The sequence below is a fragment of the Dipodomys ordii genome, unplaced genomic scaffold (genome assembly GCF_000151885.1).
Source record: "Dipodomys ordii isolate 6190 unplaced genomic scaffold, Dord_2.0 Scaffold23, whole genome shotgun sequence".
Classification (NCBI taxonomy): domain Eukaryota; kingdom Metazoa; phylum Chordata; class Mammalia; order Rodentia; family Heteromyidae; genus Dipodomys; species Dipodomys ordii.
This window is the reverse complement of record NW_012267239.1, coordinates 9,957,030-9,974,790: the sequence shown is the minus strand read 5'-3', so window position 1 is coordinate 9,974,790 and position 17,761 is coordinate 9,957,030. Positions and strand designations below refer to the sequence as shown.

Sequence of the window (17,761 nt, the reverse complement as noted above, 5' to 3'; positions counted from 1 at the left end):
CAAGGCCAGGAAAACCCTGGATATGCCAGAAAGACTCAGGCAGGTGCTCTTGGTGCCAGGTGCAGTGTAGTGAACGCAACCCCTGCAACGTACAACCCTCTGGATCCTAAAGTAAACCACAACTCTGTCCCACTACAAATCACTGCTTATTGTAAGCACAGCTGCTGGAAAGCCCCCATCAGATTCCAGGCAGACGAGAAGAAAGTAGCTCTTAGGAATCAGACTACCAGGGTGCATTTGGATTTGGAAAGGTAATTTTACACTTGTAGTTAGAGGGCCAGTATGTCCATTAGACAGGAGAGATGCAGCTGGCTAGGCCCTGACCCAGTGTAAACTCCTCACCTGCCCACACTTACCAAATGCCATGCTGCTAGCGAAAGAACTGTCACTCTACCAAAGCACGGCAGGGTTTCACCCCTGCACTGCGTCCACACCGCGCCCACTGGGTACTTCCGCCACCCCCACCAGCCTCCCTAGCTAGTGATGGCGCCCACCATTTCTTACCTGGGATGAGGTCCTACACTTGGCCAAGCACAATTCAAAATGGTCTTCCACGGCCATAAAGAGGTTCTGGAAGGCCACTGCGGCCCGGTTGAGGAAGCGCTCCAGGAGAAGTTGCTATGGAAACAAAAGTTAGGAAGAATTCCAGGCCAAGGCAGCACAAGGCATGCTGGGTCATCCCTGCTCCCGAAGGGGGGGGTGTGAGGGGGCGAGCATCGTTAATTCTCTGGACATGCTCAGCACGCAGTGGCCATTCAGCCAGGCCCTGAAGCAGTGGCCTGCTGTCTACAAAGCTCCTTTCTGAGTTCTACAGTGAGGACGGTGTCACGGAAGAGCCCGGGGCAGGAGCACAAGGGATCACACCTTGCTGGGCTGCAGGCAGCATGAGACACAGTGCTCATAGGCACCGCAGCAGCCGCTGGCCAGGCAGCCGTCGCAGCAGAACTGCTTCGTGCTGGGGACACTGGGGTCACAGCAGCCGTTTGCCAGCAGGTCCTTCCTCTCACAGACGTAGCCTGAAAGCAGACAGAACCTCGGCATGAAACCAGCAGCCCAGGGCAGCCATACCGCAGGGCTAGAACACAAGAGACAGGATGAGAGGAAGACTGTCAGGATGGCAGAAGTCTGGGGCTGGGCAGGGCTTAGGGGCAGGGCTAAATCAGCCCCGTGAATTGCCGGCAGGGATCGTCAGAGCTGGGGGTCAGTCAGGTCTTCACTCTGACCCTCTGTGGTGGAAGAGAACCTGCAATGGAGAGGCAGACCCGAGAAGTGCTGGGGATAGGTAGGAAGGGGACCACACTGTGGATGAACCCTGATCAAACCCAAGCTCCACAGGCAGCCCACAGTGCTGCACCAGCAGATTGGAAGGGCCGACGTACCCAGCTCATCTGTGATGAGGTGCTTGCCTTGAATGGAGTTCCGGCACTGATTGCTCGGCCGACTGCTGTTGCCCAGGTTAAACTGTACCTTCCATGGAATGGGCTGTTCATGGTCTTGAACCTGGAGGAGGCTCCGATCTCTCACAGCCCGCTCCTCCTACAATACAATGAGAAGGTTGACGAGGTGAACACCGCTTTCCTTACCACCTCACCTAGTCTCTACAAAAGCACAGCAAGACAAGAGAGCTTGTGCTCTCCTGACACCAGCAACGCTGGAGCAAAATCACAAACTTGTGGAATAAAGTAGGAGAACAGGGTTGTGCTCCCCCTGGGTATGACAGGCTCGGCCCGGTGGTACTTATCAATATGTATTCATGTGCTAATATGTACAAAAGATTGTTTTTAATTTGGAGGAAAAAGTTTTGACCTTTTAAAAATGTCTTTCTATTCAAACATTCGCAGCCAGGCACAGAGGCTCACACTGGTAATCCTAGCTACTTGAGAAGGGGAAATCGGGAGGATCACAGTTCCAGACCAGCCACCCCTGAACTCTAAAACAAACATGACGCTGAACTTAAGAACTTGCAAAATGGAAGAGGAAACTGCTTCGAGGCTGTCAGCAGGATGGTAATCAGGCACAAGGGGGCTACTGTATGTTACTACCAGCCGCTCTGGTGGCCCGCATATGGGGAACTGCAGCAGGGCTGACGACGGCTGGAGCCGCATGGAGCCCGCCAAGTCACCAGGGTCTCCTGGGAGACAGGACTGTCAGCTCACAAATCCTTCTACACAAGGGTCCAGGGAGGATTGCCCTGGGCAAGACCTTACCCCTCCCAGCCTGGAAGCCAGGCCAAGTGGCCAGCAAGCTCTCAAACTACCTTTCCAGAAAGGAGCCAGAAAACAAGCCCCACATGGGACAGCCACCTCTGCTTCCAATTATTCCAGGAAAACAACCCAATTACACAACACCATCCCAAAGGCTTTCCTGCGGGCGAAACGTCCCCCGTTCCAACAGAGTTCTAGGCAGTCATCACTGAGAACGGCCTGCCGTGTCACTTTTTTAAAAACTTCTGTTTTAAAGCCAAAGAAGACAATGTTTTTGTTGTTGTTGTTTTGTCGGTCGAGGGGCCTGAACTCTGGGCCTGGGCGCTGTCCCTCAGCTCTTCAGCTCAAGGCTGGCGCTCTACCACTTGAGCCACAGCACCACATCTGGCTTTTTTTGCTTATGTGGTGCTGAGGAATCAAACCCGGGGCTTCATGCATGCAAGGCAAGCACTCTACCACTGAGCCACCTTCCCAGCCACGATAATGTTTTTATACAAAAAAAAAAATTAGACATGATCTTTACAGTTCCTGAGGTTTAAGAAAGTAATCAGGGAAGAGCAATTAATATTTAAAATATACAAATAGAGCTGCACTCTGCCCTAGCAAAGCCGCATGAGCCCTGGTTTACACCAGGCCCAGGAACATTCAGCACGGCAATGTTACCTGGGAGGAAAAAAACCAGGACACTGATGACAGGGAAATAACTAGATACAGCACAGACCGCTGGTGGTGCCAGTCCTTGATCCACCAGATACCATTCCTCTAGACGAGCAGGGCCTGACCACAAACAAACTCAGCTACACGCAAGGCTGAAAACCAACAGCCTCCGGAGGCCACCTCCACTTGCCAAAACCTCTGTGGATGAGGCCTGCAGGCCAGGATGCTGCAAGTCCCTGACTTCAATCAACAGCCGGGCTGACACCACTAGATGTCTGTAGTGTGCTAAGCAGGAGAGCCAAGTGTGGAATGACGTGTCCATACTATATATACGGCTACAGTTACAGTAATCTATATACCCAGCTGAAAAAGGAAGAAATGACAGGCTGTGACTACACCCTGAGAGTGACAAATGATTACTGAAATCATCTCCAAGGCCTCATGCCAGCAGATTACATCTGTAATCTTGAGAGTATCACAGTTCAAAGGCAGAAAAAAGTTCCTGAGACTCCATCTCATACCAGAGCAGGGCCTGGTGACACATACCTGCTATCCTAGCCATGATAGGAAACCTAAGATAGACAGATTACAGCAGCCCAGGTGGGTGCCCAGGTAGGAGGCAAAACCCTATCTCAGTAATAACCAGCATAAAAAGAGAGCTGGAGGCATGATTCAGCAGTAAAACATATGCTTGGCAAGCACAGGTCCTGAGTTCAAACCCCAGACCCACCAAAAGAAAAAAAAATATCTTTAATCATTTTCTAAATATCCTTAATTTAGCATAAATGCAACAACAACAAAAAGCCATGCTTGCTATTATCAATAGGAGAAATGAAGTGAAGGGTCTATACTGTAGACTCTACAGGTAATCTACCATCCTTGTAACATTTCTGTAAAATTATAATTGTCCCAAAATACAGGGGTTAGAAATGTAGCTCAGGGGGTAGGCACCAACGAGAGTAAAGTGTCAAAAAGTTTGAGTCCCAGTGTTAAAAAACAACAACAACTAAGAAAGTTTATTTAAAATAAGAAGCATGATTACCAACACTGAAGACAGAAATTACCTACAAACCCTTTTGCATATTAACTTCTCATGTTTATACCACAAATTAAAGGTGTTTTTACATTCAGTCCTTCTTGACACTCCCATGACCTAGATCCTCATGTTTTCAGGACTGCAGACTAGCCTGTGGGGCTGATGGGCCATGACTTAATAAGCATACCCCACTCAGCAACGTTAGGCCCCAGGTTTCTGCACCACAGGTGGGACTGCAACTAAATGTACACCTTTTAAAAATTCTCTTAGACAATTTGTAAGAGTTAAATGCCAGATAATACCAGATAACTTCCCGAAAGTTTTACTTAGCATTTGTATACTATCAGCACTTAAGTAACAATGATTACAAATCTATCACAACCCCTTCTTTGCTAAATGCAAAACCATCCTTTAATTTCTACTCTGCCCTCTTTCCGTCTCTCTTCAAGACAGAGTAGCACTAGCTGGCATAGGACAGTGATTCAAAAACAACATGTGCAGTCGGTCCTCAGCGCCAGGAGAGGCGCTGAATACACCATCTGGGAAATGGAGACAAATCACTTAGGTGTCCACTGCCTAACTACCTGTAAATGCCTCCTCCCTGCTCCACTGGGATTGGATCAGCTAACTGCAGAATCAAGCTGAGCTGTGAACTCAGCTGAGCTGTGAATGCTACTGTGGACAAATTAATACCTATAGACTACTAGGTACAGAGATCATCAGAGGACAGTAAGCTAGCTCTCAGAAAGAGGTTAAAATGTGCCTCCCCAAGGGCACAAGGCCTAGGTGACTCTGATGTACCCACCTGGCTGGCAGAGTGTAGGGAAAGCTGAGGATATTCCTCCACTAGAGAGGACCTCTAAATGTTCCCTTTTTTACCATCCAGGTGAAGTGTCTGCATTCAACGGCATGGGATTTTTGCAAAGTGCTAAGGACAGAGACAAAGGTGGTCAGGTTCTCTTGGCCAGGTCAAGAGCACTCAGCACCTGCAGCCAGGATGCATGCACACAAATCAGTGCTGGCAGATGCTGGGGGGCACCCACATGGAAGGGGCAGTGGGGACAAAGGAGCAGAACTCTGTGAGGAGACACTGGAATGATGCTTGCCCAAGGACCTAGATTTATAGAGGTGCCTTGGTAACCAGGCTGTATATTTTCCAGGGTCACTATCAGGTTCAAAGGCAATAAACGTCCTTGTGTGGTGTGTGAGCAGAAAAGCACCAGACACTGCCGCCACTCAAAGTACTGTAAGTCCCCCAGCCTCTCCGCCTCCACCCCCTCCCCAAATATGGAGGCAATAAAGGCTCTGGCCTGATGCTAGACAATTCTAGGTAGGAAAATCAAAGCACTCTCAGTGACAGGGAAGAGGCACCATGGCTCAACTATGTGAAGACACACAGAAGGAAAGCTGGCTGGAGGAATCTAGCAGGGTGACCAGTCCCTGGCCTCCTTCACATGCTTCCACCTGGAAATCAGAGCAAAAATAAAGCAACAAGTCAGATTAGCAACTCTCTCTCAGGATTTACAATAATTCACTTGAGGCAAGATCTAAGTGGGCACCAATTTACATACATAATGACTTTCAAGCTTTCCGGAGATATGCAAACAGCCCTGAGCTGCCCCAGGGGAGTGCTGGAGGACACTGGCTAAAGGAGAGGAGAGGCTAGCCAGGACTCTCCCTCTTCACTCCATGACGTCATCCTGGGTTGTTCCCTTTGTATCATAAATCATATCTGAAATCACCTTGTTTTTATTGTCTTCTTCCCAGGCACGCAAGAGGGCAGGCTTGTTTCCGGACTCTGTCTCCAACATTCAACATCTAGCACCCTGCCTGGCCTACAGGTGTCCCTCCACACCCTAGGTACTCAGCGCCAGTCCCCAAGCCCAGCCCTTTCCCCAAAGGCATTCCCACCAGCCTCACCTCTCCTGCTCCACCTCTAACAATCCCAATTATCCCCTAATGCATTCATTAACAGGAAAACCAAAGAAAAAGGAATCCAGGCAGCAGAGGCTAAGCAACTATTCCCAAGGCAAAAGCTGCAGCATGAACTCATGTCTCCTCTAAAGGAAACAGAACTAAGGCAGCTTCCAAGCTCTTATGGTCTCTTCTCCACCAACGACAACAGCACCCCCCCTACTGGTGTGCTCCAACCCCCAACTCCCACGCAGGTGACCCAAGCCGGGAAGGCACGAAGCTGGGGGTAATTGGGGCGGCAGATGACCAAGACTGAAGTCTAATAGTCTCTGGCAAAGACAAGGGCAGGCATGAGCCCTCAGTCAGCACAGGCCACGCTTTGGGCCCAGCCTTCTTAAGCTTGAACACTACTGACCCTTATGTGCGCTTAGGTGACTTAGGACTATAGATGTTCACCCTATGAAAAAAAAATCAAAACATAAATTGTTAAAAGTACCTTAAATCAAGCATTTATTCACTGAAAAATGATACTGAACTTCTGCTATGTTAGCCCCCTTTTTTTGGTTGGTTGTGGGGCTTGAACTCAGGACCTGGGCGCTGTCCCTAAGCTCTGTCACTCAAGGCTAGTGCTCTACCACTTTGAGCCACAGTGCCACTTCTGATTTTCTGGTGGTTAATTGGAGGCCTTTCTTGTCTGGGCCAGCTTTGAACCAGGACCCTCAGATCTGAGCCTCCTGAATAGCTAGGATTATAGGCTTTAGCCACCAGCACAGGCTGTTAGCACATTTTTTTTGTGTGTGAAAAAAAAAATATATATGGCTTTCAAAAAACAACTTAGTGAGAAAAGGCGGGTGGCCTTGCACTCGGTCTGTCCTCTCTGCTGTCTGGGATGAGACATGGGCGGAAGCCCCAGTCCTGCAGTGATGGGGCTGGGTAGGGAGGCACTGTAACATCCATAGTGGTGGATGATATTTGCTGCACTGGAACACCAAAAGCTACAGGTGTGAGTTCTTACACGGTCACTACAAACAATGAAAGCCTAGAGAAAACAGTTCCGCAGTTCCTCAAAAAGCTAAGGAGCTTTAACTACTGACCTAGCAAGTCCACCTTCAGTTACGGACTCAAGAGGAACAAAAATGTGGGCACACAGAACCTGGAACCCACCAAACATTCATTGTGATGAGTGCACAGAACATGGTAGATGTTCACAACTGGGCCAGACGTAAAAGTTTTGGTCTGGGGGTGCCAGTGACTCACATCTGTAATCTTAACTACTCATGAGGCTGAGATCTGAAGGCAACTGGAAGCCAGCCCAAGCAGGAAAGTCCACGAGATTCTTACCTCCAATTAACCACCAGAAAACCAGAAGTGGATCTGTGGCTTAAAGCGGTAGAGCACTAGCCTTGAGTGAAATAGCTCAGGGATAACACCTGGCCCCCAGTTCAAGCCTCACAACAGACAGACAAACAAACAATAGTTCTGATTATGCAATGCCTGGTTGAATCCCCAAAGCATGAGTCAACTGGAAGAAGCTAATCAGTCATTAACGACCACAAATACATGACTCCACTCTATATCCAATACCTGAAATGCACAAACCTCCAGCAACAGGTGCAACTGCTTAGAGCTGGGGGGGGGGGGGGGGGGGGAGAGTTAGAAAGCCCATCACAGTGTTCTATCTAATGCTTGACTGTGGAGGTAACCAGCCAACTGTGAATTTCTTAAAACTAATGAGTAGTAAACAACAGGTGAGTTAATACAATTATACAAGTATGAATTGTCTCAATAAAGCTTACCAAACAGTTCAGAATGTGGACCTGAAACCATGTCATTGAATTTTCCCTGCACTGTTACAGTAAAATCCACGAATTTGTCTTAGACTGTGAACAGGTTTTATGCAAATTAGCCACATGTGGACACCTTTTCATTACTTATTATCAAAAAAAAAAGTCACATTTGTTAATACCACCAGGGATCTAATGAAAAAGCCTTTGTGTGTTGGAAAGTTAACACACTTGGAATAGCAAGTACTTTTTTCAAAATTCTAATTTTCACTTGAAAGCTTGAATTTTACCTTTGCCAACAAGTAATGTCAGATGTTTCTGTAAAGCAACCAGCTCTCTTCAGTAGTCTCCAGGCAATTATCTTCCATGTGGCCAAATCTGAACAACTATAGTTTCTGGCCTATTCTCTCAGGTTTCTGTGGTACTCCCTGGAAAAGCTGCCAGGTCAGCTTGAAACCGCCAAGTGCTCTTCTTGCTCAAGTCAATATCACATTTAATTTTGCTTTTCTTCTATCCTTCCTTTCCTTTCCTTTCCTTCCTTCCTTCCTCCCTTCTTTCCTCGTCCCCTTCTTTTGTGGTAGTGGTACTAGAGTACAAGCTCAGGGCTTCATGCTTGCTAGGCAAGTATTCTACCATTTGAATCACACCTCCAGTACTTTTTTTGTCCTGAATATTTTTGAGATAGGGACTCGCTTCTTGCCCAGACGCATTCCTAGACCATAGTCCACCTATTTTCTGCTTCCTGCCATAACTGGGATTACAGGTGTGTAACACCACGCCCAGTTCTTGCACTGAGATAAAGTCTCAAGGACTTTTAAAAGAGCTCTGCATTTGCTTCAATGCTGTCATGATTGAATTCAGTCATCTAATGAGGAAAACAACCTGTGTGAGCAATGATACACACAGTAGGGTCACAAACCACTGCTTCCTGCTGGAGAGGAATTAGATCCAGAGAAATTTATAAAGCAAGAATTTTGACAACAGTTTTAGGGGCCTCCCAATCACTCTACCACCATCACCCAGAAACATTACAGTTATGGATCAAGAGTGGAAAAAGACAGTCATAACATAAAGGTGGTGTGCTGAAGTTCTTATAACATGATTGTAGCACAGGGCAGAGTTGGTAGTGTCAGAGCCAGGAATGGAAAATTCGCTGGAGCATGGCAGATTGAGGAGAAAAAGAGAAAGTCAACCCATGAAAAGACACTCCTTTGGTTCCTGGGAAGGTCCTGGCAGTACTCAGGGACCAGGAGGGTCTGTGAATAAGACACACAGGTTTCTGTTTTCAAGAAAATTAAAAAATGGGGTGAGTGAGACAGATAAACAAGAAATGTGTTCAGTTAGTTTATGGGCAAGGAATGTGCATCGGGTCACTAAGTATGGCTGAGTCACCAGTTACGGTCAGTTAGCCTGACTGAAACTGACAAAAAAAACCAAAACAAACAGATGTCAGAATGCAATCTGGAGTTTTATCTGAGTACACAATAAGCTAAACTCAAAGAATTATACCTGGGGCAGTACCATGCTCCTAATCAGATGCTGCTGGTAGGTAGGAAACAGGCTGTGGGACAAGAAAGGAAACCAGAGATCTGTTGGGCTATGGCAACAGTCCAGACAAGAGATGACACTGGCCTGGCCCAGGGCGACAGCAGGAGACACGCTGGAGAAATGAACAGATAACAGGATACCCTGCAGAGACTCAGCCAATGTTTTGTGAATGGAATGATACAAAGAAAAGAATTACATACCTGTGATTTGAACTGTCCAGTGACAATAGTGCCACTTAGACTGGGCAGACTAGGAAAGAACAAGCCAAAGGAGAATCAAGAACTCTGCTTTCACCCAGCATCGTGGTGCTCACCTGCAATCCCAGCACCAAGGAGGCAAAGGTAGGAGAGCCCAACACCAGCCTAGGCTACATGGTTAAGTTCCAGGCCAGCCTGAGATACATAGTGAAACCTCATCTCAAAAATTTCAAGTGGGGCTGGGAAGGTAGAGTGCTTGCCTAGCATGCATGAAGCCCTGGGTTCGATTCCTTAGTACCACATAAGCAGAAAAAGCCAGAAGTGGCACTGTGCCTCAAGTGACAGAGTGCCAGCCTTAGCAAAAGTAGCTCAACAACAGTGCCCAGGCCCTGAGTTCAAGCCTCAGGACTGACATAAACAACAAAAAAACAAAACAAAACAAAAACCACACACACACACAAACTTATATGCTAGGGATGAAAATGCTAGAGAGCAGAGCTGGGAAGGTGGCTCAGTGGTAGAGCACTTGCCTTGCATGCATGAGGCCTTGGGTTCGATTCCTCAGCACCACATAAGCAAAAAGAAAAAAGCCGGAAGTGGCGCTGTGGCTCAAGTGGTAGAGCGCTAGCCTTGAGCTGAAGAGCTCAGGGACAGTGCCCAGGCCCAGAGTTCAGGCCCCACGACCGGACCCCAAAATAAAAAAAATGCTAGAGCACTTGTCCAGACTGCACAAGGCCCTGGGTCCCATCCCATCCCCAGCACCACAAAGAGGGTGCACTGAGGCAGGGGTTGTGTTTTGACCAAGAATGAAACCCAAACACATCAAGAGATAGCAGAAGGCAGGCTGGCTGGCTGGCTGCGGGGCGGGGGAGGGAAGGAACTGGGAGTGGCTGTGAACTGGGTGAGGTCTGGCATGAAGAAGAAATTTCAGAGCTGCTGAGCTGAGAGTGATGGTTGCACAACACGAGGAATTCACTTATCATCACAGGTAAGAAAGCAAATCGCACAAGTTCACCCTCAAAAAGTTTTGAGGAACAGAAAATCAAGTAAGTAAGTAGGAGAATCGGAAGTATTCTAGCCAGGTTAGGCCTGAGATACAAATTGGGAAATGAACAGCTTGTGCTGGTTATTGACCCTGCTAGAGGTCATACAGAGAGGGCAGAGTGGAGGCCAGAGGATGGAGGTCCAGCCCATGTCATGATCCAGAAGTGGTGCCCAGGACTCAGAGCAGATGTCACATGATTGTTCACATTCCCTCCCCCTCTCACTCATCAACACTGGGGCTCCGTCCGTCCAAGGCGGACACAATCCCAGTCTCCTTCCCATAAAGCCCCCCACAATCTGCTTCAACTAGGGGTGTTTTTATTTGCATTCCTCTCTCTTTCTCTCTTAGTGTGGGGTTTGCACTCAGGGCCTGGGCACTGTCCCTGAGCTCTATTTCAAGGCTAGCGCTCTACCACTTTGCGCCACAGCTCCGCTTCTGGTTTTCTGGTGGTTTATTGATGGGAAGAGTTCTCACCGGGACTTTTCTGCCCGGGGCTGACTTCGAACCGCGATCCTACGATCTCGGCCTCCGGAGAAGTTAGGATTACGGGTGTGAGCGAGCCACCGGCGCCCGGCTCATGTATTTGCAAACTTGACCTTGAGGATGAAAACTTCCGAAAACGCCATCCGCCCAACGGTAACACCCAGGCTTCCTCTGGGGCTCCCCGGAACGGGTCGGGGAGTTTCGGCGCTCGCTTTTTCCTGAAGTCGGGGCTTCTGAACCAACTTCGGGGGTGCCAACGTCCAGGTGCAGGAGAACCGCAGGGCGGGGAGAGCGGAGATGCGAGCACCCCCCCCCCAAATGTAAACAGCGGGCGGCTCCGAGACTCAGCCGCGCCAGCAACCAGGATGAGCGCACCCGGAGGGCCGGGGGTCACGGGTTCGAGTCCCAGCTGTGCCTGGGCCTAGCAACGCCTTCCAGGCCCGGGCCCAGCGGGTCGGGCAGGGTCCCCCCGGCGCGTCCCGACCCCCGGCGGCCAGTCACTGACCTGCTTGAAGGTGCTGCTGAGGAAGTAGACGAGCGAGAGCCCGAAGACCAGCGCGAGCACCCACCGCTTCCGCAGCAGCCGGCGCCACACCATGGCCGCCAGGTTCACCATCCCGGCGCCCACCCCGCGGCATGGCCCCTCACGCCTCCCGCGCGCCGCGCCTCAGCCCTTCACGCCGCGCCCGGACGGACGACGCGCAGCCCCGCCAGCTCCCGGCAGCCGGCGCGCGCCGCCCCACGTGATGCGCCCCGAGCCCCAGCCCCGCCTCCGCTCCGGTTGCGTCATCACTCCCTTCCCCCCGCCCCTTACCTCCAGACCTCTTCTCGATTGGGTCTTCAAAAGAGACGACTTCCTATTGGTTGAATCTTGAGAAAAGGGGCGGGACGGAGCGTGGCCGGGTCCTAGCCTCCGGCAGGGCAAACCTGACCTCAACCCACCGGGAGGCCGGAAGTACTCGGGAGTCACGTGCTGTCGCGGCCCGGCCGGTGATTGGCTAGGCCGGAGGTGAATGATGCGGCTGTGATTGCTGGATTGTCCCGGCAGGTAAACTGAGAACGCGGTATTCCCCCTCGGTGTGGCCCCTCTTGGGGTCCTGTCGTGGCCGTTCTAAGGCGTTTTGCATGTTGTGCTGGTTGCACGGACGGGGAGCGCTCGCGGCGTCGGATCCCAAGTGCACCTGTCTGCGGGAGATGCTCCCCGCGGGCTTTGCGCTGCCATCACGTAGCGGCCCGGGGACCCCGGACCACGGCTCTCCCTGTGGTCCTCCGTGGGGAGACTAGGGTTGAAAGACGGCCCATGCAATTATCCAGATACATTCTGCATTGTATATATAATATGTTATATATTATATATATATATATATCCCAGAATTTTGTATTGGAAGAATAATGCAGGGCCTGCGACAGAGTCGTGGGCATTTGATTCAGGTCATTGTGTCCGGTTTGAGAATGGAAATGTCAGGATCCTGCATTTTGCTTCCCCCAAAGAATTGTAAATGATGGAGACGGTGGAGAGAGGGATTATTAAGCCAGATTGTGAGTTCTTTGAAAAATATCCAGGTTTGAAGGGGATGAGACACACTCACACACCACCCACTTGCCTAATGATGAAGACAATGCCTCAGACTCATTTCTTAGCTAATTTTCTGGAAGAGAAAAGACTCTCAGCTGTCAAGTTGTCTCCATTCGATGACCCTAAGACTAGTCAGGATTAGTAAGCTGTTCAATGGTCAATCGTGGTGTCTTGAGCTACCAGATAACATTGGTGGTCCTGTACAGAAAATATTCCAGGTGGCCAGACCCATTCACGAGAAATATATGGCCTTTATTTCTTTCTGGGGGAGAGAACAAGAGATCTAGGGAAAGGAAACTGGGAGATGCATAGATGGATTTCCTTATTGAATCGTTGAATACTTGCTGTCTGTGCAAGGCAAGGTTCTGGATGCTCAGATATGGAGGAACTGGATAGACAGAATCCTTGTTTTTAATTTGTCATTTGTATTCAGTGGTAGGGTAGGTCACAAATAAATAAGCATACTTGCAAATAAACCATACGTGTGAAGGAATTAAAAAAGGGCTATGGGGGAAGACATCAAGAGCTTGAGGGGGAAAAAGGCCTCTAGGAGGAGGTAACATTTGACCTGACTCAGAAGGGAAAAAAAACATTACAGGGAGCAGGAACAACAAATACAAAGGTCCTGAGGCAGAGACATACTGATGTGTTAAAGAAATAGAGAGGCCAGTGTGGCTGGAAGGGAGTCATAGAAGAAGAGTAGGTGATGCACCATCAGGCAGAAGCTGTGGGCTGTGGACAGAGTTTGGGTTTTACTCTGGTTTCCGTGGGGAGCCATTGGAAAGTCTAAAACATATTTTCCATAATCCCCAGTTAGGATTCTTAGTTTGGTAATAGAACGAAATCCATAAGAGCATCTAAGAAGGATCACTAAAAGGCCACCCAGAGACGTTGAGCAGATGGAATGATCTGTTTGTAATTACAATGATTCTTTGGATGTATTAATGAGATTCTTGACATGCTGTGCTCTATTTACCCAGGTGGTCTGTACCACACACAGCTTGGGGTCTCTGGTAAGCTCCCTGCACCGAGGAAGAGGCTGGAAGGCCTGCTCTCTTTGGGATCCAGTAGAGCCCTGAATGTCATGTCTGCTTGAGGTATCAGCAACATGGAGTGCTGAAACCCATGTGGCTCCTAACAGTGAACCAGGTAATGTGTCTCCATGAGAATTCACACCTTCATTCCCACGTGATTGAATCTGAGAGATGGAGAAAGCAAACTTTGGGCTTCACCCCTGCACTCCCTTCCATGGAACACATGGAGGAAGTGGATGCCACAGAGAGGTTGCTAACTTGTCCAAGGACACACAGCAAGTGAGCAATAGCATCTGTCCAGACTCTGTGTCTCCTAATTACTAGTCTGCTGCACATTGCCTCACACCCAACACCTCCCTGCTCCCTAGTTCATTGCCTGGGCCTTCTTCACGAGGCCCTCTTCCACCTCTGGACCCCAGCATCATGATCTATGAAAGGGAGTGACAACTCCCTTTCAATTGAGGATTGAGTGGCAGAAGAGATAAACCATGGTTTGGAAAATGTCACCAAGCACTAGGGATGTAAGGCAGGTGCGGTGCTTGTTTTGGGTTGCTGTGGTAATGTGACAGGCAGTGGGAGTGTTGGGAGATGTGACTCAGACATGTGTTGGCTTTCAGGTGTTGAGGAAAATGCAGAGGCGGCACAGTAGCAACACGGACAACATCCCTCCTGAAAGGTAGGCGTCTCTCCATGTGGTCAGCTGAGAGCCCTGGACTCTGGGTGGTGAAGGGCAGCCCCAAACTGATCTCCACAAATACCTGCCTCTCCATTACATGGTTGGGATCACTAAGATCCAGTTAGAGACTGTATCATCTGTAGAGTGTATTAGTCAACTTTGTGTTCCTACAAAAGAATACCGGAGGCAGCTGACTTTATAGAGAGAGAAGTTTTACTTAGCTCAAAGTTGGGAAGGTCAAGAGTCTGAAAGGCATAGCACAGGCTCAGCAGCGGTATCCTCTTCTGACGTGGATGACAATGGCAGATGCATGTTTGGAAAGAAGTGATTGCATCTCAAAACTGGGCAGAAAGAAAGAGGAAAGACTGAAGGGTGTGTCCCTAAAGACCTAAGGATGTCCCATTAGGTCCCGCCTCTTAAAGGCCTATGGCACCTCCCAATACCACCACCCAGGGAAAGAGCCTTTACTGGTAGACCTTTACTGATGGGCAGGGCGGGCACTCAGAGTACAGCCTACCCATAGCACAAAGTGCAGGACTGGAATGAAATGCTCAGCATGCATGGAGTAGCCAGCTAGTGCTTGTATACATTGTCCTCAAGCCCCCTGGGCTGGGTGATCATCCTGACTCATTATATCAAGAACCGGTGGCTCACGCCTGTAATCCTAGCTACTCAGAAGGCTGAAATCTGAGGATCGCAGTTTGAAACCAACCTAAGCAGAAGAGTCCATGAGACTCTTATCTCCAATAAACTACTCAGAAAAAGCCAGAAGTAGCACTGTGGCTCAAGTGGTAGAGCGCTAGCCTTGAGCAAAGTGCTCCTGGGGCTTGAACTCAGGGCCTGGGCACTGTCCCTGAGCTCAAGCCCCAGAAGCAGAAAAAAAAAAAAAAAAGGAATTGTGCCTGTGGGATTTTAATTTACGGGCATGTCCTGGTCTGTGTTTGCTGCTATAACAAAAATGCCATAAATGTTCATTGACTTAATGAACATTTATTTCTTGCCATTCTGGAGGATGGAAAATCCAAGGTCAAGACCCTCGCAGATGCAGAGTCTAGCCAGAGCTCTTTCTGATTTTTATTGTTATGATTCAGTGATACTGGGATTTGAACTCAGAGCTTTGCACTTGCTAAGCCAGGCGTTTGACCGCTTGAGCCATGCCCTTGGTTTGTAGACTATTTTCTTGCTGTGTCCATGTGGCAAGAGGAATGTGGCATCACCCAGCACAGAGCCACTTGGAGAAAGAAGGGAGGAGAACCTAGACCACCATCTTTCATGGAAAGACCAGGCAGGAAGTAGCTGAGGATTGGCTGGTTTGAACAATGCCTGTTAAGCTCTCTGAGTCATCCCTAGCTGTTGGTTCCTAGCCCTGGGAGATTGAAGGCCCAGCAGACATTGGCTACTTGTATGATGCTTATGGTGGGGTTACATAAAACCCTGGGTTGGGGCTGGGAAGGTGGCTTAGTGGCAGAGTGCTTGCCTAACATGCATGAAACCCTGGGTTCAATTCCTCAGTACCACGCAAATAAAATAATTTAAAAATAATAAGCCAGGCACCAGTGGCCCATCCCTGTAATCCTAGCTACCTAGGAGGCTGAGATTTGAGGATCAAGATTCAAAGCTAGCCTGGGCAGAAAAGACCAATTAACCACTCAAAAACCAGAAGTGGCGCTGTGGCTCAAAATGGTAGAGCACTAGCCTTGAGCAAAAGAGCTCAGGGACAGTGCTCAGGCCCTAAGTTCAAGCCCCATGACTGACAGAAATTAATAATAATAATAATAAACCCTGGATTGTGCGGTGAGTGGTTAGACAAGTTTGGCTACACATTTAGCCCCATGATGGACGAATGGATGGATGGATGGATGGATGGATGGATGGATGCCAAATAGACAAACATAGAATTTAAAAAGAGCTGCAGTGAAGCAGTCGGGAGCTAGGTTTTGTCTTTATGTATTTAAACCCTGGGGTCCTTGTTCTCAGGTTCTGCATATCTTCCACCCCAGAACCTCCTCCACAGTGCACGTGTGTCCCCTACACCTCCTGTTCAGGGTGTCCAGCAGTTCTCGGGCTGGGTGCAGACCCATTAGTGGCACCTATGAGCATTGGTCAGAAGCCCAGCCACTTCCCTCTGTTTAGGTGTGTGTGGCTCCAGCATTCTCTATGGGGAGCTGCGTCCCGAAGTCACGTGTTATTGGTGTTGGGAGGTAGTTAGGGTCAGATGAGGTGGGGAGGTGGAAGCTGGTAGTATTAGTGGCTTTATAAGAAGAGAACCAAGCTAGCACTTGCTTTATCTTGCCATGGGATACCCTTTGCCATGTTACGACTCAACAAGAAGCCCTCACCAAATGCAGCACCATGCTTTTTATCCCCTCTCCCCCCCTCCCCCATCCTCGGGCTTGATCTCAGGGTCTGGGCACTATTCCTGAGCCTTTGCGCTCAAAACTAGCGCTCTACCACTTTAAGCCACAATGCCATTTCCATTTTTTTGGTAGTTAATTGCCATCCTTGGATTTTAGCCTCCTGAATAGCTAGGATTACAGGCCTGAGCTACTGAGGCACCAGGCTTGAGATCAGGACTGTTTTTAACCCCATTTTACAAATGACAAACAGGTTCAGAGAGGGGAAGTCACTTACCCAAAGTCACACAGACAGGCAGTGGCAAAGCAGAGATTTGAGCACCCATTCATCCATCACACCAAAGCTGTCCACTTACACAGCACAGTTTAGCTGCCTCTTCTCTGGGCAGATCTACTGGGCTGCATCCGCTGTAGCCCTGAAGTGGTTAAATGGGAAGTACGGCCTCTGTCCACCCCCCCACCTCCAAGGAATACTCCTTATTTAGGCTAAAGTCCCGCTGTGTATGTATGGGAGACACTGAGGGACAGCCATAAAAAGCCATTGGTGGGTTGGATTTTCCCTAGTCACACTGGATTTCCTCAGAGGCCTGTGAACTTGGAGTACTAGTGTACTCCTGGCGGGGGGTGGGGAGGCGGCTTTCCAGGGTTCCGTGGGGAGGTGGGGGTTGTGCATGTGGACTGCATGGGCAGGACTTCTGCTTTCCAGCTTAAGCCCCTGCCCCCCAGGACAGAAGAAGCCAAGGGCCCTGGAAGCTCCTAGCCCTGGTAGCTATTGTCAATACGTTTGCTGTGATCAGTCAGTAACCCCAGAACCCCAGGGAGGAAGACCACACATATCCTAGGCTTTTGGAGTTAGCAGAGGTGGGGCTCAGTGCGGGGGCAGGGAAGCCAGGGTCCCATCCACAGTCACCAGGTTTATGATCACACACTCTGAGGCCCAGTGGGAAAACAACCCTGGGGTTCTTCAGAGCAATATGTCCCCTTGCTGTGTTGAGAGGGTCTTCCCTCTCTGCGCCACTGTGCACTGGTGGCTCACGCCTGTTATCCTGGCTGTTCAGGAGGCTGAGAGCAGAGGATCGTGGTTCGAAGCCAGCCCAGGCAGGAAATAAGACTATTTTCTCTAATGAACCACTAGCAAATCAGAAGTGGTGCTGTGGCTCAAAGTGATACAGCACTAGCCTTGAACAGAAAGACCTCAGGGATAGTGCCAAAGAAAGAGAGAGGAGAAGGAGAGAGGGAGGGAGGGAGGGAGG

General features: G+C 49.4%; 2 protein-coding genes across 3 annotated transcripts in view; one reads left to right on the top strand and one right to left on the bottom strand.

The window, feature by feature from the left end:
* Nucleotides 1–11,527, bottom strand: part of LOC105984362 (chromosome unknown open reading frame, human C12orf49) — a 33,850-nt gene extending 22,323 nt beyond the window's left edge. For both annotated transcript variants that reach the window (XR_001174988.1, XM_013014538.1), the window contains exons 1-4: nucleotides 11,374–11,527; nucleotides 1,380–1,536; nucleotides 865–1,016; nucleotides 505–618 (exon numbers count right to left, since the gene is read on the bottom strand). Coding sequence is in view for 1 of the 2 variants with exons in the window: in XM_013014538.1 (XP_012869992.1) it covers nucleotides 505–618; nucleotides 865–1,016; nucleotides 1,380–1,536; nucleotides 11,374–11,484 (534 nt within the window). In the remaining variant the exon portion in view is untranslated. The remainder of the gene's footprint in view (nucleotides 1–504; nucleotides 619–864; nucleotides 1,017–1,379; nucleotides 1,537–11,373) is intronic.
* Nucleotides 11,528–11,877: 350 nt separating this feature from the next.
* Rnft2 (ring finger protein, transmembrane 2) overlaps nucleotides 11,878–17,761 on the top strand; it is a 38,212-nt gene continuing 32,328 nt past the window's right edge. The window contains exons 1-3 of the mRNA XM_013014353.1: nucleotides 11,878–11,916; nucleotides 13,425–13,593; nucleotides 14,096–14,154. Coding sequence (XP_012869807.1) covers nucleotides 13,570–13,593; nucleotides 14,096–14,154 — 83 coding nt within the window. The 5' untranslated portion in view covers nucleotides 11,878–11,916; nucleotides 13,425–13,569. The remainder of the gene's footprint in view (nucleotides 11,917–13,424; nucleotides 13,594–14,095; nucleotides 14,155–17,761) is intronic.